Consider the following 15,060-nt stretch of genomic DNA (forward strand, 5'->3'; position numbering starts at 1 on the left):
AGCACCTGGAGAGTCGGACTGCTTGCTGCACGAGTCCTCCCGTTAAAGGGGTTTAATCATCCTGGGCCTTTGCTGGTCTCTTGTTCTGCTGGCTTTCAGTTCTGGGTGTCGTCCGCCTGTCCGGCTTTGGACAGCGATCTGGCCTTGCAGCAGCTCTCTTGGCTGCTTGCCTTACTGCTTGACACGAGTGACTTCATCTACAGTCGGTCTACTTGTCTGCCAGTATCACACCGCCTTATTTGTAGTAAGTCTTCCGGACTATGGATGCTGTCAACATTCATCTCTGGGGTTTTGTGTATACATGAGTTTTCCCCATCAGTTGGGAAAATTCCTAGGAGCATAATTGCTGGCTTGTATGGCAACAGTGCGTTTAGCTTTGTAAAAAGCTGTCTTCCGACGTATTTGGCTGTGCAGTTTTGCATTTTTAACAGCAGTGAGAGCTCCTGTTGCTCCTCATCCTGGCCAGTGTTTGGTGTCCGGGTTTAAATAAGTTTGCCATATTAGTACATATGAGGTGGTATTTTATTGTGCTAGTATTATTGAGTATCTTTTAATATGTGCTTTGCTCTCTGAATGTCTTTGGTGAAGTATCTGTTTAGTATATGATCTTTTCCCCAACTTTTTTTTCCCAAATATTTTAAAATTTTGTTTTATTTTTTATTTTTTAATTTTTTCCCTTTTTTTTCTTTTTCAGTCTCTTATTTTATTAACACATTTTTTAACCATTAGACATGTTTTCTTTTTATTTATTTATTTATTTTTTTTACATATAGTTTATTGTCAAGTTGGTTTCCATATNGTGAACGTTGGGGTCCATGTGCCCCTGAGCATCAGCACTCCTGTGTCCCTTTCTTTTCCCCAACTTTTAATTAACTTTTAACAGTTCTTTACATATTGTAGATTCAAGTCCTTCATCAGAAAAGTGATGTGTACATGTTTTCTCCCAGTCTCTGGCTTGTCTTTTCTTTTTTTTTTTTTCTTTTTTTTCCTTTTTCTTTTCTTTTCTTTTATCTTATTTATTTATTTATTTAATTTCTAGGAGAGAGAGAGAGACAGCGTGAGCAGGGGAGGGTCAGAGAGAGAGGGAGTCACANGACTAAGCCACCCAGGCGCCCCACCTTTTTCTTTTATTTTAAAGAGAGAGAGAGAGATAGGGCACCTGGGTGGCATCTGACTTCAGCTCAGGTCATGATCTTGCAGTTTGAGAATTTGAGTCCCGTGCAGGGCTCTGAATTGATAGCTTAGAGCCTGGAGCTGCTTCACATTCTGTGTCTCCCTCTCTCTCTGCCTCTCCCCTGCTTGCACTCTGTCTCTCTCCTGAAAATAAATAAAAAGCATTAAAAAATTTTTTTAGAGAGAGCATGAGCAGGAGAGAGGGGCAGATGGGCAGAAGGAGAGAGAGAGGGAGAGAAAACCCCAAGGAGGCTCCATGCCCAGCGTGGAGCCCAGTGTAGGGCTCAATCCTATGACCCTGGGATCATGACCTGAACCAAAATCAAGAGTTGGACACCCGGCTGACTGAGCCACCCAGGCGCCCCTTTTCTTTTCATTTTTATAACACTAGCTTCCACAGGGCAAATATTTTACTTTTGATAAATTCCATTTCCTCAGTTTTATTTCTTTAAAATGGACTGTGCTTTAGGTGTCATATCTAAAATCTCATTGCCCAGGGCGCTTGGGTGGCTCAGTCGGTGGAGCATGCAACTCTTGATCTCAGTCATGCGTTCAAGCCGCATGTTGGGCGTGGAGCCTACTGAACAAAATAAATAGATAAAAATAAAATCTCATTGCCCAAACCAAAGTACATAAATTTTTTCTTCTCTTTCTCTAGGCTTTTATTGTTTTATCTTATACATTTAATCCTATGACCCGTTTTTAGTTAGATTTTGTATAGGGTTCTGTTATGTATTGAGGTTTATTTTTTATCTCTATGGAGGTACAGGTGTTCCCACACCATTTGTTGAAAAGATTTCCCTTTCTTCCCGTTGAATTTCTTTTTTGTCTTTGTTTTAAAAATATATATATATGTACATATCAGGAAATAATGTTTATATGGGTCTGTTTCTAGGTTGTTTTCTCTTTCATTTGTCTTGTATCTGATCTTTGACCAGCATCATATGGTCTTGATTTTGTAGGAAGTTTTTTTGGGGTTTTTTTTAATGTTCATTTATTTATTTTTCAGAAAGAGAGAGTGCAAGAGAGGGAGGGAGGGTCAGAGAGAGGGAGAGACAGAGAATCCTGAGTGGGCTCTGCACTGTTAGCACAGAGCCTGACATGGGGCTTGAACTCACCAGCTATGAGATCATGACATGAGCCGAAATCAAGAGCCAGACCCTTAACAGACTGAGCCACCCAGGGGCCGTGATTTTGTAGGGATCCTTAAAAGGGGCTACTGGGAATGCTCCATGTTTGTGTTTCAAAATTGTTTTGGCTATTTTGTTTCTCTGCTTTTCTGTATTAATTATAGAAGAGCTTGTGGTTAGCTACAAAAAGCCTTGTTAAGATTTTAGAGCTAGTTTTTATATATGGTGTTAATAAAGGTCCAACTTCATTATTTTTCGTGTGGATATCCAGTTTTCCTGGCAACATTTGTTGAAAATATTTTCCTTTCCACATTGTGTGATCTTGGCACTATTTTCAGAAATCATTTGTATTTTCAAGGGTTTATTTCTGAACTCTCTGTTCTAGTCCATACATCTTCTGTGAGTCTTTATGCCAATACTACTTTGTTTTCATTGAAAATTTATATTCTATTTACTCTTTTCCATTGGAATCATTTTTAATATTTAAATACAAAAAGTGAGCACTTTTTTCTTTTTCAGACACACACTCAGGTCTTTAATAGCCAAAACGGGCAGAGGAAATGAGCTTCTGCTCTGCCCTCCACAGTCCCCACGCAGTGGTTGAAGCTGCTGCCCGGCCCTCCCTCCTTCCAACATAGAAATTCACAGTGGTTGCTCTGCGCTGCAGCTGCAGTGCATTATGGATTTCGTACTGTGTGCACGTCCCTTCCCAACATCTCCATGCCTACAAACAAAAATGGTCAGGGGTACATCCTTCCCAGCAGCATCAATTCCTATGCCACAGTCGGGTGGTTGAGGAGATCTTCTGGTCACGAGTTATTTAGTGAAAGGGGTGGGACGGCCAGAGCTGGCGTAACGGTCTGCGCTGCTGCACTCTGCTCTCCGAGTGAGGACAGTGAAGCCATCAGGTCCCAGGCTTTCCTGTTTTGGGGGAGATTTTTGATTACTGATTCAGTCTCCTTACTATTCAAGTTGTTCCTTTTCTTTTTTTCTTTTTTCTTTTTTTTGAGAGGCAGGAGGGGAGAGAGAGGGAGGGAGAGGCAGAGAGAGAGAGATGAGAGAGAGAATCTCAAGCAGACTCCATGCTGTCAGCGCAGTCTGATGGGCTTAATCCCTGGAACTGTGAGATATGGCCAGAGTTGAAATCGAGAGTCAAATGCTTAACTGACTGAACCATTGAGGTGCCCCTAAAATTGTCTGGTTCTTCATGATTTAGTTATTATAGGTTTTATGTCTCAAGGAACTTATCCATTTCAATTAGGTTATCAAATTTGTTGTTGTATAATTGTCCATAGTACTCTCCAATAATTCTTTTTATTTCTATAGGATCAGTAGTCATGTCCCTACTTCATTTCTTTCTAATGTTTATTCATTTTTGAGAAAGAGAACATGAGCGGGGGAGGGGCAAAGAGAGAGGGGGACAGAGGATTTGAAGTGGGCTCTGCTCTGAGAGCAGAGAGCCCAATGCGGGACTTGAACTCATGAACCGTGAGATCATGACCTGAGCTGAAGTCCAGTGCTCAACTGAATGAGCCACCCAGGTGCCCCCCTACTTTCATTTCTAATTTTAATAATGGGAGTCTTGGGGCGCCTAGGGTGGCTTAGTCGGTTAAGCGTCCGACTTTCGCTTAGGTCGTGATCTCGCGGTTCGTGNCCCCCGAGTTGTTGTACTTTGTGAAATGCCTTTTCTGCATCTGTGAAATGATTATATGGTTTTTATTCTTTCTCTTGTTGATGTGATCTGTCATGTTGATTGGTTTGTGAATATTGAACCACCCTTGCAACTCAGGAATTTATCTCACTTGATTGTGGTGAATGATTTTTTAAACATATTGATGGATTCAGTTAGCTGATATTTTGTTGACAATTTTTACATCTATGTTCATCAGAGATACTGGTCTATAGTCCCCTTTTTTTGTAGTGTATTTATCTGGTTTTGGGATCAGGGTAATGCAGCCCTCATAGGATAAATTTGGAGGTTTTCCTTCCTCTTCTATCTTTTGGAATAGTTTGAGAAGAATAACTACTAACTCTTATTTAAATGTTTGGTAGAAGTTACCTGTGAAACCATCTAGTCCTGGACTTTTGTCTATTGGGAGTTGTTGTTTTTTTTTAATTTTTTAATGTTTATTTCTTTTTGAGACAGAGACAGAGCATGAGCAGGGGAGGGGCAGAGAGAAAGAGTGCGACACAGAATCCAAAGGAGCCTCCAGGCTCTGAAGTGTCAGCACCGAGCCCGATGCGGGGCTCAAACCCACAAACCGTGAGATCGTGACCTGACCCAAAGTCGGACGCTTAACCGACTGAGCCACCCAGGTGCCCCTATTGGGAGTTTTTTGATTGGTGATTCAATTTCATTACTGGTGATCAGTGTGTTCAAGTTTTCTATTTGTTTCTTTTTCAGTTTTGGGAGGTTATATGTCTCTAGGAATATATCCATTTCTTCTATGTTGTCCAATTTGTTGATATATACTTTTCCATAATATTCTCATAATCCTTTGTATTTCTGTGGTGTTGGTTTTTATTTATCCTCTTTCTTTTCTGATTTTGTTTAATCAAGTCCTCTCTCTCCCCCTCCCTCTCTCCTTCTCTCTTTTTGAGGAGTGTAGCTAAAGGTTTATCAATTTTGGTAATCCTTAGCTCTTTTCAAAGAACCAGCTCTTGGTTTCATTGATCTTTTGTGTTTTTAGTTGTTATTTCATTTATTTCTGGTCTAATATTTCTTTCCTTCTACTGGTTTTGGGTTTTGTTTGTTTTTCTTTTTCTAGTTCCTTTGGGTGTAAAGTCAGTTGTTTGTTTGAGATTTTTCTTGGTTCTTGGGGTAGACCTGTATTGCTATAAACTTCCCTCTTAGAACAGCTTTTGCTGCATCCCAAAGATTTGGGCTGTTGTATTTTCATTTTCATTTTTCTCCATGTATTTTTTTAAATTTTCTCTTTGGTTTCTTGATTGACTCATTCATTGTTTAGTAATATGTTATTTAACTTACATATATTTGTCAATTTTTTTCAGAGTTTGTCTTGTTGATTTCTAGTTTCACAGCATTGTCATTAGAAAAGATGCATGGTATGACTTTGATGTTTATGACTTTGTTGAGATTTGTTTTGTGGCTTAATATGTTATCTGTTTTGGAGAATGTCCCATTTGTTTTTGAAAATAACGTGTATTCTGCTGTTTTGTGATGGTATGTTATGAAAAGATCTGTTAGATCCATATGATCCAATGTATCATTCAAAGCCATTGTTTCCTTTTTTCTCCATTTTGGATGAGGTACATCTATTGACGTAAGTGGGGTGTTAAAGTCCCTTTCTATTATTGTATTGCTATTGATTACTTACTTTGTGTTTGTTATTAGCTGCTTCTCTTTTGGGTGCCTAAATATTTACAATTGCTATATAGTCTTGTTGGGTTGTTCCCTTTATTGTTATATTGTGTCCTTCTTTTTCCCTTGTTATAGTCTTTGTTTTAAAGCATATTTTGTCTGACATCAGTATTGTAACCTTGGATTTCTTTTCACATCTATTTGCATGATAAATGCTTTTCCATCCCTTCACTTTCAATCTGTAGGTGTCTTTAGGTCTGAAATGTGTCTCAGCCGCAGCATATAGATAGGTCTTGCTTCTTTATCCATTCTGTCACACCCTGTGTCTTTTTATTCAAGCATTAAGTCTGTTTACATTCAAAGTAATTATGGATAGGTACGTACTTATTGTCATTTTATTGCCTGCTTTATGGTTGTTTTTGTAGTTCTTTTCTGTTTCTTCTCTTACTCTCTTCTCTCATGGTTTATTGGCTTTGTTTAGTGATATACTTAGATTCCTTTCTCTTTATTTTTTGCATATTAGTGGTTTTTGATTTGTGGTTAACATTGGGTTTGCATATTATATCTTAAGCATATAGCAGTCTTTATTAAGTTGATGGTCACCTAAGTTTGAACCCATTCTTTTCTCCTCTCCACCACCACCTCACCCACACAGTTTGGGTATATGGTGTTATACTGTGCATCCTTTTAATTTGTGAGTCCCTTTACTGATTTTTTATAGAGATACTTTTACTGCTTTTGTGATTTTTAATTTTCATACTCCTACTTATGGTCTTTCCTTTCCATTCAAAGACTTTTGTTTGGGAAACTCTATCTTTCCTTTTCTGAATAATAGCCTTGCTTGATGGAATATTCTTGGTTGAAAGCTTCTTTCTTTTTGTACTTTGAATATATTATGCTATTCCCTTCTGGCCTTTTACAAAGTTTCTGCTGAAAAATTGATAGCCTTACACAGGGTTTTTCTTGTATGTAATTTTACTTTTCTCTTGCTGCTTTATCTCTTGCTCTCTTTATCACTACTCTTTTGCCACTTTGATCACCATGTGTCTTGGTTTGGGTCTTCTTGGGTTAATTTTGCTGGGAGCTCTCTGCTTCCTGGATCTAGATTTCTGTTCCTTTCACAGATTCAGCAAGTTTTCAGCTATTATTCTTCAAATAAGTTTTATGCCATTTTTTTTTTCTGTTTTCCTCTGAGGTTCCTATAATGTAAATGTTATGCTTGAGGGTGTTGCTGAGTTCCCTAAGTCTTTTTTTCATTTTTCATTATTCCTTTCTCCCTCTTATGTTCAGGTTGATTGATTTCCATTACTATGCCTTCTGGATCACTGATCTGTTCTGTTTCTTCTTCTAGTTTACTATTTATTCCTTCTAGTGTATTTTTAATTTCATTTATTGGGTGGTTCTTCTCTGCTTGGTTCTTTTTTATGTTTTCTCTTTCTTTGTTAACAGCATCATCGAGGTCCTCCACTGTTTTTTCTAGTCCAGTGAGTATCTTTATCCCCATTACTTTAAATTGTCTAAAGTATTACCTCTCTCTGTTTTGTTTATCTCTTTCGCTTTGATTTTGTCCTGTCCTTTATTTGGGACATACTCCTTTGTCTCCTCATGTTGTCTAACTCTCTGTATCTGTTTCTGTGTGTTAGACAGGTTTTCAAAAAGTTTTATTTTTTTAAAAAATTTTTTATGTTTTATTTATTTATTTATTTATTTATTTTAATTTTTTAAATGTTTTATTTATTTCTANGCACAGAGCCCGACAAGAGGTTCTAACCCACAAACCGCGAGATCATGACCTGAGCCAAAGATGGACGCTCAACCGACTGAGCCACCCACGTGCCCCCAAAAAGTTTTATTTATTTAAGTAATCTCTACACCCCATGTGGGGCTTAAACTCATATGAGATCAAGAGTCACATGCTTTCCTGACTGAGCCAGCTGGGTGCCCCTGATTCTGTGTGTCAGGAAAGATAGCTATGTCTCCTGCTCTTGAAAGTAATAGTCTTATTGGGGCGCCTGGGTGGCTTAGTCGGTTAAGCGTCCGACTTTCGCTTAGGTCATGATCTCGCGGTTGGTGGGTTCGAGCCCCGCGTCGGGCTCTGTGCTGACTGCCAGCTCAGAGCCTGGAGCCTGTTTCAGAGTCTGTGTCTCCCTCTCTCTCTGACCCTCCCCTGCTCACGCGGTCTCTCTCTCTCTCCTTGAAATAAATAAAAAAAATAAAAAAAATAAAAAAGAAAGTAATAGTCTTATGAAGAAGAGGTCCTGTAGTGACCTGCAATGAAGTGTCCCCTGTCACCAGAAACTGACCCTTTAGGGGTATCTCTTGAGTGTGTGTTGCATGTGGCCTGAAGTTGTGGATGGGGCATGTTTGCTCTCAGTCCGTTCATCATTGCAATGGCTCTCTTTGTCTGTTGTGGGCAGGGTTTGGTCTTGGTGGTGTTAGGGGGCCAGTCTAGAACCACCCTGAGCTTCAGTTGAGTCATACCAGGTGTTTGCCAGAGATACAATAGCACCAAACTGCAAGAGAATGTGGTGGGTGGGAGGTACTGTTAGCAAGCTTGGTGGAGAGTGTAGATGCTGCACTGGTTCCCACAGGTATCCATGTGTCTGGGCTGGGGAGGGAGGGAAGTGGTGCTTGCTCTTTTGTTCTGGGAGAGGTCCCCCAATGCTCCTGCCCCTCCAACACGTGCTCTGAGATTAGTAAACAAATCTCCCTCCTCTATACTCCAGGCGTTTTCAAACTACTGCTTCTGTGCTGTGTGCCTGCGGGGCTTTTGTGCTGTCTCTTTAAGAGTGGGTCTCAGTTTCCTCTCACCCTTCCAGCTTTTTTAGGAGCCTGCTGATTTTTAAAGTTACAGATTTTAAGCCCCACTGATTGTAAGAACTCATGAAATTTGGCCCCTCTGGTTTTCAAAGTCAAATGTAATGGAGAGTCGTCTTTCCCATCCCTGGGGTACTTGGGGTGAAATCTGTTTCTCTCCCTTCTCTGCACCTGTGTGTCCCTCCCTCCCGTAGACAATCCCCCTGGTCCATTTAGGTACTGACCGCATCTCCGCCCTGCCTACCCTCTCCAGTGTGTCCTCTTCTCTACACTTACTGTGGAAAGTCTGATCTGTCAGTCTTCAGGTCGTTTTCTGGGTTATGTACACTGATGAAGCTCTTATCTAGTTGTATCTGTGTCACAAGGTGAGAGCTTTAGGCCCTCCCACACCTCCATCTTCCTGGAAGTCTTATTTCTTATTTCTTAACATAAATGTTTTTGACTATAAATGTTCCCCTGAACACTTCTTTTGCTGCATCCTATGGATTTTGGTATGTTGTGTTTTGTTTTCACTCATGTCTAAGTATTTACTAATTTACCTTTTCATTTCTTCTTTGACTCATTGGTTAGGATGTGTTGTTTAATTTCCCCAAATTTGTGAATATTCAATTTTTTCCTTCCTGTTACTGATTTCTAGCTTTATCCTGTGTGCTCAGAGAAAGTACTTTGTATGATCTTTATCTTTTAAGACTTAGTCTTAATTTGGGGGCTAACATACAGTCTATCCTGTGTAATGTCGCATGTGTACTTGAAAAGAATATGTATGGTCTTGTTCTTGGGTAGAATGTTTTGTATATGTCTTTTAGATCTAGTTGTTGTTTTTAAGTATTTTGTTTTCTTATCTTCTGTCTGGTGGTTCTGTCTATTATTGAGAGTAGGATTTTGTGGTTTCCAATTACTGTTATAAAACTTTCTCCCTTCAGTTCTGTCAGTTATTGCTTCATATGTTTTGATGATCTGTTATGTGTATAACTGTTTATAATTGTTATATCTTCTTGTACTCTTACAAACTTTTGATTTGAAGTCTATTGTGTCTGATAGTGGTATTACCCTCCCTGCTCTCTTTTGGTTACTGTTTGCATGGAATATCTTTGTCCATTCTTTCACCGTCAGTCTGTTTTTGTCTTTGGATCTAAAGTGAATCTATTTGGGGCGCCTGGGTGGCTCAGTCAGTTGAGCGTCTGCACCTGTGTGTCAGGTTATGATCTTGTGATTCATGGGTTCGAGCCCCGCATCAGGCTCTGTGCTGACAGCTCAGAGCCTGGAGCCTGTTTCAGATTCTGTGTCTCCCTCTTTCTCTGACCCTTCCCTGCTCATGCTATTTCTATCTCTCTCTCAAAAATAAATTAAAAAGCATTTAAAAATTTAAGAAAAAATAAAGTGAATCTCTTTTAGACAGCTTATAGTTGGGTCTTATTTTTTAAGATATTCTGCCGATCTCTGTCTTTGATTGGAGAGTTTAATCAATTTACACTTAATTACTGGGGGCACCTGGGTGGCTCAGTCAGCTGAGTGTCCAACTTCGGCTCAGGACATGATATCACCGTTCGTGGGTTTGAGTCCCATGTCGGGCTCTGTGCTGACGGCTCAGAGCCTAGAGCCTTTTTCGGATTCTGTGTCTCCCTCTCTCTCTGACCATCTCCTGCTCATACTGTCTCTCTCAGAAATAAATAAAACATTAATTTTTTAAAAAAATAATTACTGATAAGGAGGAAGTTATTTCTTTATTCTATATATTCCTGTATACCTGTTTCCCCCCTTTTTTGCCCTCCAATGCCTACATTACTGTCTTCTTTGGTGTTTAGTTAACTTTTTTAAGTTAAATATCTAAATGTATTTCTCATTTCCTTTTTTTTTGAGAGAGAGAGAGTGAGAGAGCATGCAAGTAGGAGAGGAGCAGAGGCAGAGGGAAAGGGAGAGAGACAATCTTAAGCAAGCTCCATGCTCAGCACGGAGCCTGACTCGGGACTTGGTCTAATGACCATGAGATCATGACCTGAGCTGAGATCAAGAGTTGGACACCTAACTGAGTGAGCCACTAGGCAGCCCATTTCATTTGCTTTTGAGTGAATTATATACCTATTTTCTTTGTAGTTATTGTAGATATTACATTTAACTTCCAAAAGTTATAGCATTCTGATTTGAAATTTTTTGAAATACCAGCTTAACTCTGTCACCATACAAACACTCTGCTCCTTTACAGCTCTGTCCTCACCCCTTTTGGTTATTGATGTCACAGAATTATATCTTTATACACTGCATAACCCCAAATACAAACTAATAATTATTTTAAATGCATTAGTCTCTTGTAATATGTAGGAAACAAACTGTGGAGTTACAAACCGAAGTTAAAATAATACTACCTTTTTCAATTGTCCATGTATCTACCTTTATTAGGATCTTTATTTTTTCCTACAGCTTCGAATTATTTTGTGGTGTCCTTTTATTTCACCTATTCTCTTGAGCATTTCTGTGAAGAAATGCAAGTCTAGTGGTAAGAAACTCCCATTTGTTTTCTGGGGATTTTTAAAAAAAATAGTTTATTGTCACCAAGATTAAAAGCTTCTGCACGGCAAAGGAAACAATCCATAAAACTAATAGGCAACCGATGGAATGGGAAAAGATAGTTGCAAATGACGTATCAGGCTAGTATCCAAAATCTATAAGGAACTCACCAAACCCCATACCCGAAAAACAAACAATCCAGTTAAGAAACGGCAGAAGATATGAACAGACACTTCTCCAAAGAGGACATCCAGATGGCTAACAGACACATGAAACGATGCTCAGTGTCCCTACTCATCAGGGAAATACAAATCAAAACCACACTGAGATACCACCTCACGCCGGTCAGAGTGGCTAAAATGAGCAAATCAGAGAACTCTAGATGCTGGCGAGGATGTGGAGAAACGGGCACCCTCCTACACTGTTGGTGGGAATGTAAACTGGTGCAGCCCCTCTGGAAAACAGGAGGTTCCTCAGAAAATTAACAATAGAACTCCCCTATGACCCAATAATAGCACTGCTAAGAATTTACCCAAGGGATACAGGAGTGCTGATGCATAGGGGCACNTCCATTAAGTTCCTCCTAAACCTCCTATACGCACAAACATATGGTATCTATCCTCTGCCTGACTTATTTTGCTCTTTCTGGGAATGTTTTAATTGCCTCCTCTACTTTTGAAGGTCAGTTTTGACAGATACTGGATTTTTGGTTGACAATTTTGGTGTGTGGTTTTTTTTGTTGTTTTTTTTGTTTGTTTGTTTGTTTTTTTAGCTCTTTGAATATATTAGTCCATTGCCTTCAAGCCTTTAAAGGTGCTGATGAGGGATCTGCTTATAATCTTACTGAGGATCCTGTGTGTGACAAATTGTTTCTTGATGCTAAGATTATTTGTCTTTGTCTGTAGAAAATTGGATTATAATAGGTCTCAGCATGAGTTTCTTTGAATTCATATTTGTTGGTGTCTGTCAAGCCTCTTGGGTGTTTATATTCACATCTTTTGTGAAATGTGGTATTATTAGAATTGTTTTAATCTTAGCCATTCTAATAAGTGTGTAATGGTGTCTTATTGTTAAATTGTAATTCTTTAATGAAGTATGACGTTGAACATCTTACCATATGCCTAGTTACCATCTGTATATCTTCCTGTTCAGATCATTTGCCTCACAAACTGGCCATTATTTAGAGCTATTGTCCTTTTATTCCACCTAAGTTTTGACATGTCTTCTCTCACAGCGGCTGCCCCAGCATGACCCTTTTAAAGATTCAGCCTGACACTTTCAAGTGGCTTTGCTAGCTTCCGCCTTTGTGTCTGTGTTGTGCTCTGTGTGATTTTTCATCTTAGTTTCTTTGACTCCCAGATACATTCACAGATGATTAACTTTGCTTTCTTATGTAGTTGCTTTCCTATGTAGGTGAACACTTCTTGTGCACAGGATCGTGTTTCATTCACATTTCTATCACCTGCATCTTGCTGAATTTCTGGCACCAGGTATTCTCATATGTTGAATGAAAGACTGAATGATTTAATACACATTGAAGGGATGCTTGCAATAAGTTTTTGCTTCTCTCACAAAGTAGAATATAAACAATGGACATTCTAGGAAGTGTGTTGTTTCCCACAAACTCAGTAAAATAATTTGAGATTGAATAGGAATATGCTCTTTCAGGGACCATTGTCATTCGTGGATGTGTTTGTGGACTTTACCTGGGAAGAGTGGCGGCTGCTGGACCCAGCTCAGAAGCACCTGTACAGGAGTGTGATGTTGGAGAACTACAGCCACCTGGTGTCCCTGGGTAGGAGCTCCCTCCCTCGAAGGATTGTATGTAATCTGCAAGCCTCCCCTTCTTGGTTTCTGAAACCTGGGTGGCTTTTGCAAAGAAATCACATAGTGTTAAAGGCCATATTTAAAGGCCATATTTTCTTAGTCTGCCCTTGGCATCAAAATATGCTAGTAGAACAGTCTTCACTTTCCTATGGGGCAGAAAGGAGCTTCAACATGCTGCCTTTACACTAAATCTTCCCCATTCTTCAGAGTCTGAGGTACTTTTGGCCCAGGTTGTATGTGATTTTCCATTCACAGGATATCAAGACACCAAACCTGATATCATCTTCAGATTGGAGCAAGGAGAAGAACTGTGGATGCTGCAGGCCCAAATCCCAAGTCAAGGCCATCCAGGTGAGTGAGATGTAGATCTTTTCTTCCTTACTCAGAATTGATGTGAATTCTGATGTGACATACAACTCATGTTTGTACTTTTTGTCTCATTTGTACCCATTTTTTCTCCATTTCCTTTCCTTTTCTTTCTCGTCTGTTATTTTCTCTATTTTCCCAGGTTAGTAGACTCATTTTGTTATGCATTTAATTTTTTTTAATGTTTATTCATTTTTTGAGAGACAGAGATAGAGCACGAACAGGGGAGGGGCAGAGAGAGAGAGGGAGACATAGAATCCGAAGCAGGCTCCAGGCTCTGAGCTGTCAGCGAAGAGCCCAGTGTGGGGCTCGAACCCATGAACCTCAAGATCATGACTTGAGCCGAAGTCGGACGCTTAACTGACTGAGCCACCCAGGCGCCCCTTGTTATAATTTAAACAAGCTTCCCCTTGATCTTACTCAATGTGACTATCACACCCTCTTCTACTTTCTTTCTTTGTCTTTTTCTTTTTTTATGTTTTTAAATCTCTTAGACTTATAATCAACCACAGTCCCAACCTCCTTCCTTCTCCTTGAAATCTATTAGGATAAGTCATCACTATGGTTTCTAAGTGCATCTCCGCAGGCCGGGATATTAGTTATCCCACCTAGAGCCCCCCTCCCTGCTTACCCAAGTGACACTCCACTGAATCCACGCACACACTACATGATGAAGTGCTTTTTCTTTTCATGCTTTACTGGCTTCTTTTGTTTTTCCTTCTTCTTTTTTTTTTTTTTTAATATTTTTATTTATTTCTAGGAGAGAGAGAGACAGCGTGAGCAGGGGAGGGTCAGAGAGAGAGGGAGTCACAGACTGAAACAGGCTTCAGGCTCTGAGCTGCCAGTCAGCACAGAGCCCGACGCGGGGCTCGAACCCACGAACCGCGAGATCATGACCTAAGCGAAGGTCGGACGCTTAACCGACTAAGCCACCAAGGCGCCCCTTGTTTTTCCTTCTGAGTCCAAAGGGTCTTTTTATATTCACTACTCTTCTTCTTTATTATAGCCTTTAAAAGAAACTCTTTCTGAAGATTTAAGCTCTTTTTCTCTCTTTTGGTAATTGACAGCTTTCGTCTGTCTTTCATCTGGTTTTTGGTACTGAGTTTGGTCTACAGGGCATCTTCCCTGCACGTATCTCCCTCAGTCTCATTTTCAGGAACCAGAATTCTTTGTTGGCTTCCTCCATAGCTAAATCATACCTTCTTCTCACATTCTGATTATTTATGCATTCTTCTGTGCTTCTAGCTCTTTCTCCAGGTACTGGGAGTCAGCTTAAATCTCTTTTATGTGCCAATTTCTTCACTAGTGTTCCTGAAATCTGTTAATATTTTGGTTCTCTATAAACAAGTCTTTTAAAGCTTCCATATTCCCATTTCCCACCAAAACCAAGGCCAGTGTCTCATTTTTCATCATTGTATTTTTTAATCAAATATATTCATCTTAGTTATTTTATATTAGTTCATCTTCACGTTACTATCTTTTATGTGTCCCTAGGTGTGTTTAATTTACCACAGGCAGGGCTCTATGAATCAAGTTGGTGTTTGTATCATTAGCATTGTTTCAGCTGCAATTTTTTATTAATCCTAAATCAACCTAGTAAGCAGAAGTTATTAACGGAGCACCTGGGTGGCTCAGTCAGTTGAGCGTCTGACTTGGGCTCATGTCATGATCTCACAGTTTGTAGGTTAGAGCCCTGCATCAGGCTCTGTGCTGACAGCTTGCTCAGATGGAGCCTGCTTCGGATTCTGTGTCTCCTCTCTCTGCTCTTCCCCTGCTCACACTCTATCTTTCTCTGTCTCTCAAAAATAAATAATTATATATATATATATTCTTTTATATGTGTATAAAAGAAGTTATTTATTACTACACATCACAAGAAGTTCTGAAATGGGGCAGCTGTAGGGTTGACTAAGTGACTCA

General features: G+C 39.7%; 1 protein-coding gene across 2 annotated transcripts in view; it reads left to right on the forward strand.

Annotated features, from left to right (window-relative positions):
* The window catches only part of ZNF268 (zinc finger protein 268), a 46,216-nt gene that overhangs the window by 20,964 nt on the left and 10,192 nt on the right, over positions 1-15,060 (forward strand). For both annotated transcript variants that reach the window (XM_077763578.1, XM_077763579.1), the window contains exons 4-5: positions 12,616-12,742; positions 13,030-13,125. In XM_077763578.1, the coding sequence (XP_077619704.1) occupies positions 12,616-12,742; positions 13,030-13,125 (223 nt within the window). The remainder of the gene's footprint in view (positions 1-12,615; positions 12,743-13,029; positions 13,126-15,060) is intronic.

This window comes from Crocuta crocuta, unplaced genomic scaffold, assembly GCF_008692635.1.
Source record: "Crocuta crocuta isolate KB4526 unplaced genomic scaffold, BGI_CrCroc_1.0 scaffold114, whole genome shotgun sequence".
NCBI classification, from domain to species: Eukaryota; Metazoa; Chordata; class Mammalia; order Carnivora; family Hyaenidae; genus Crocuta; species Crocuta crocuta.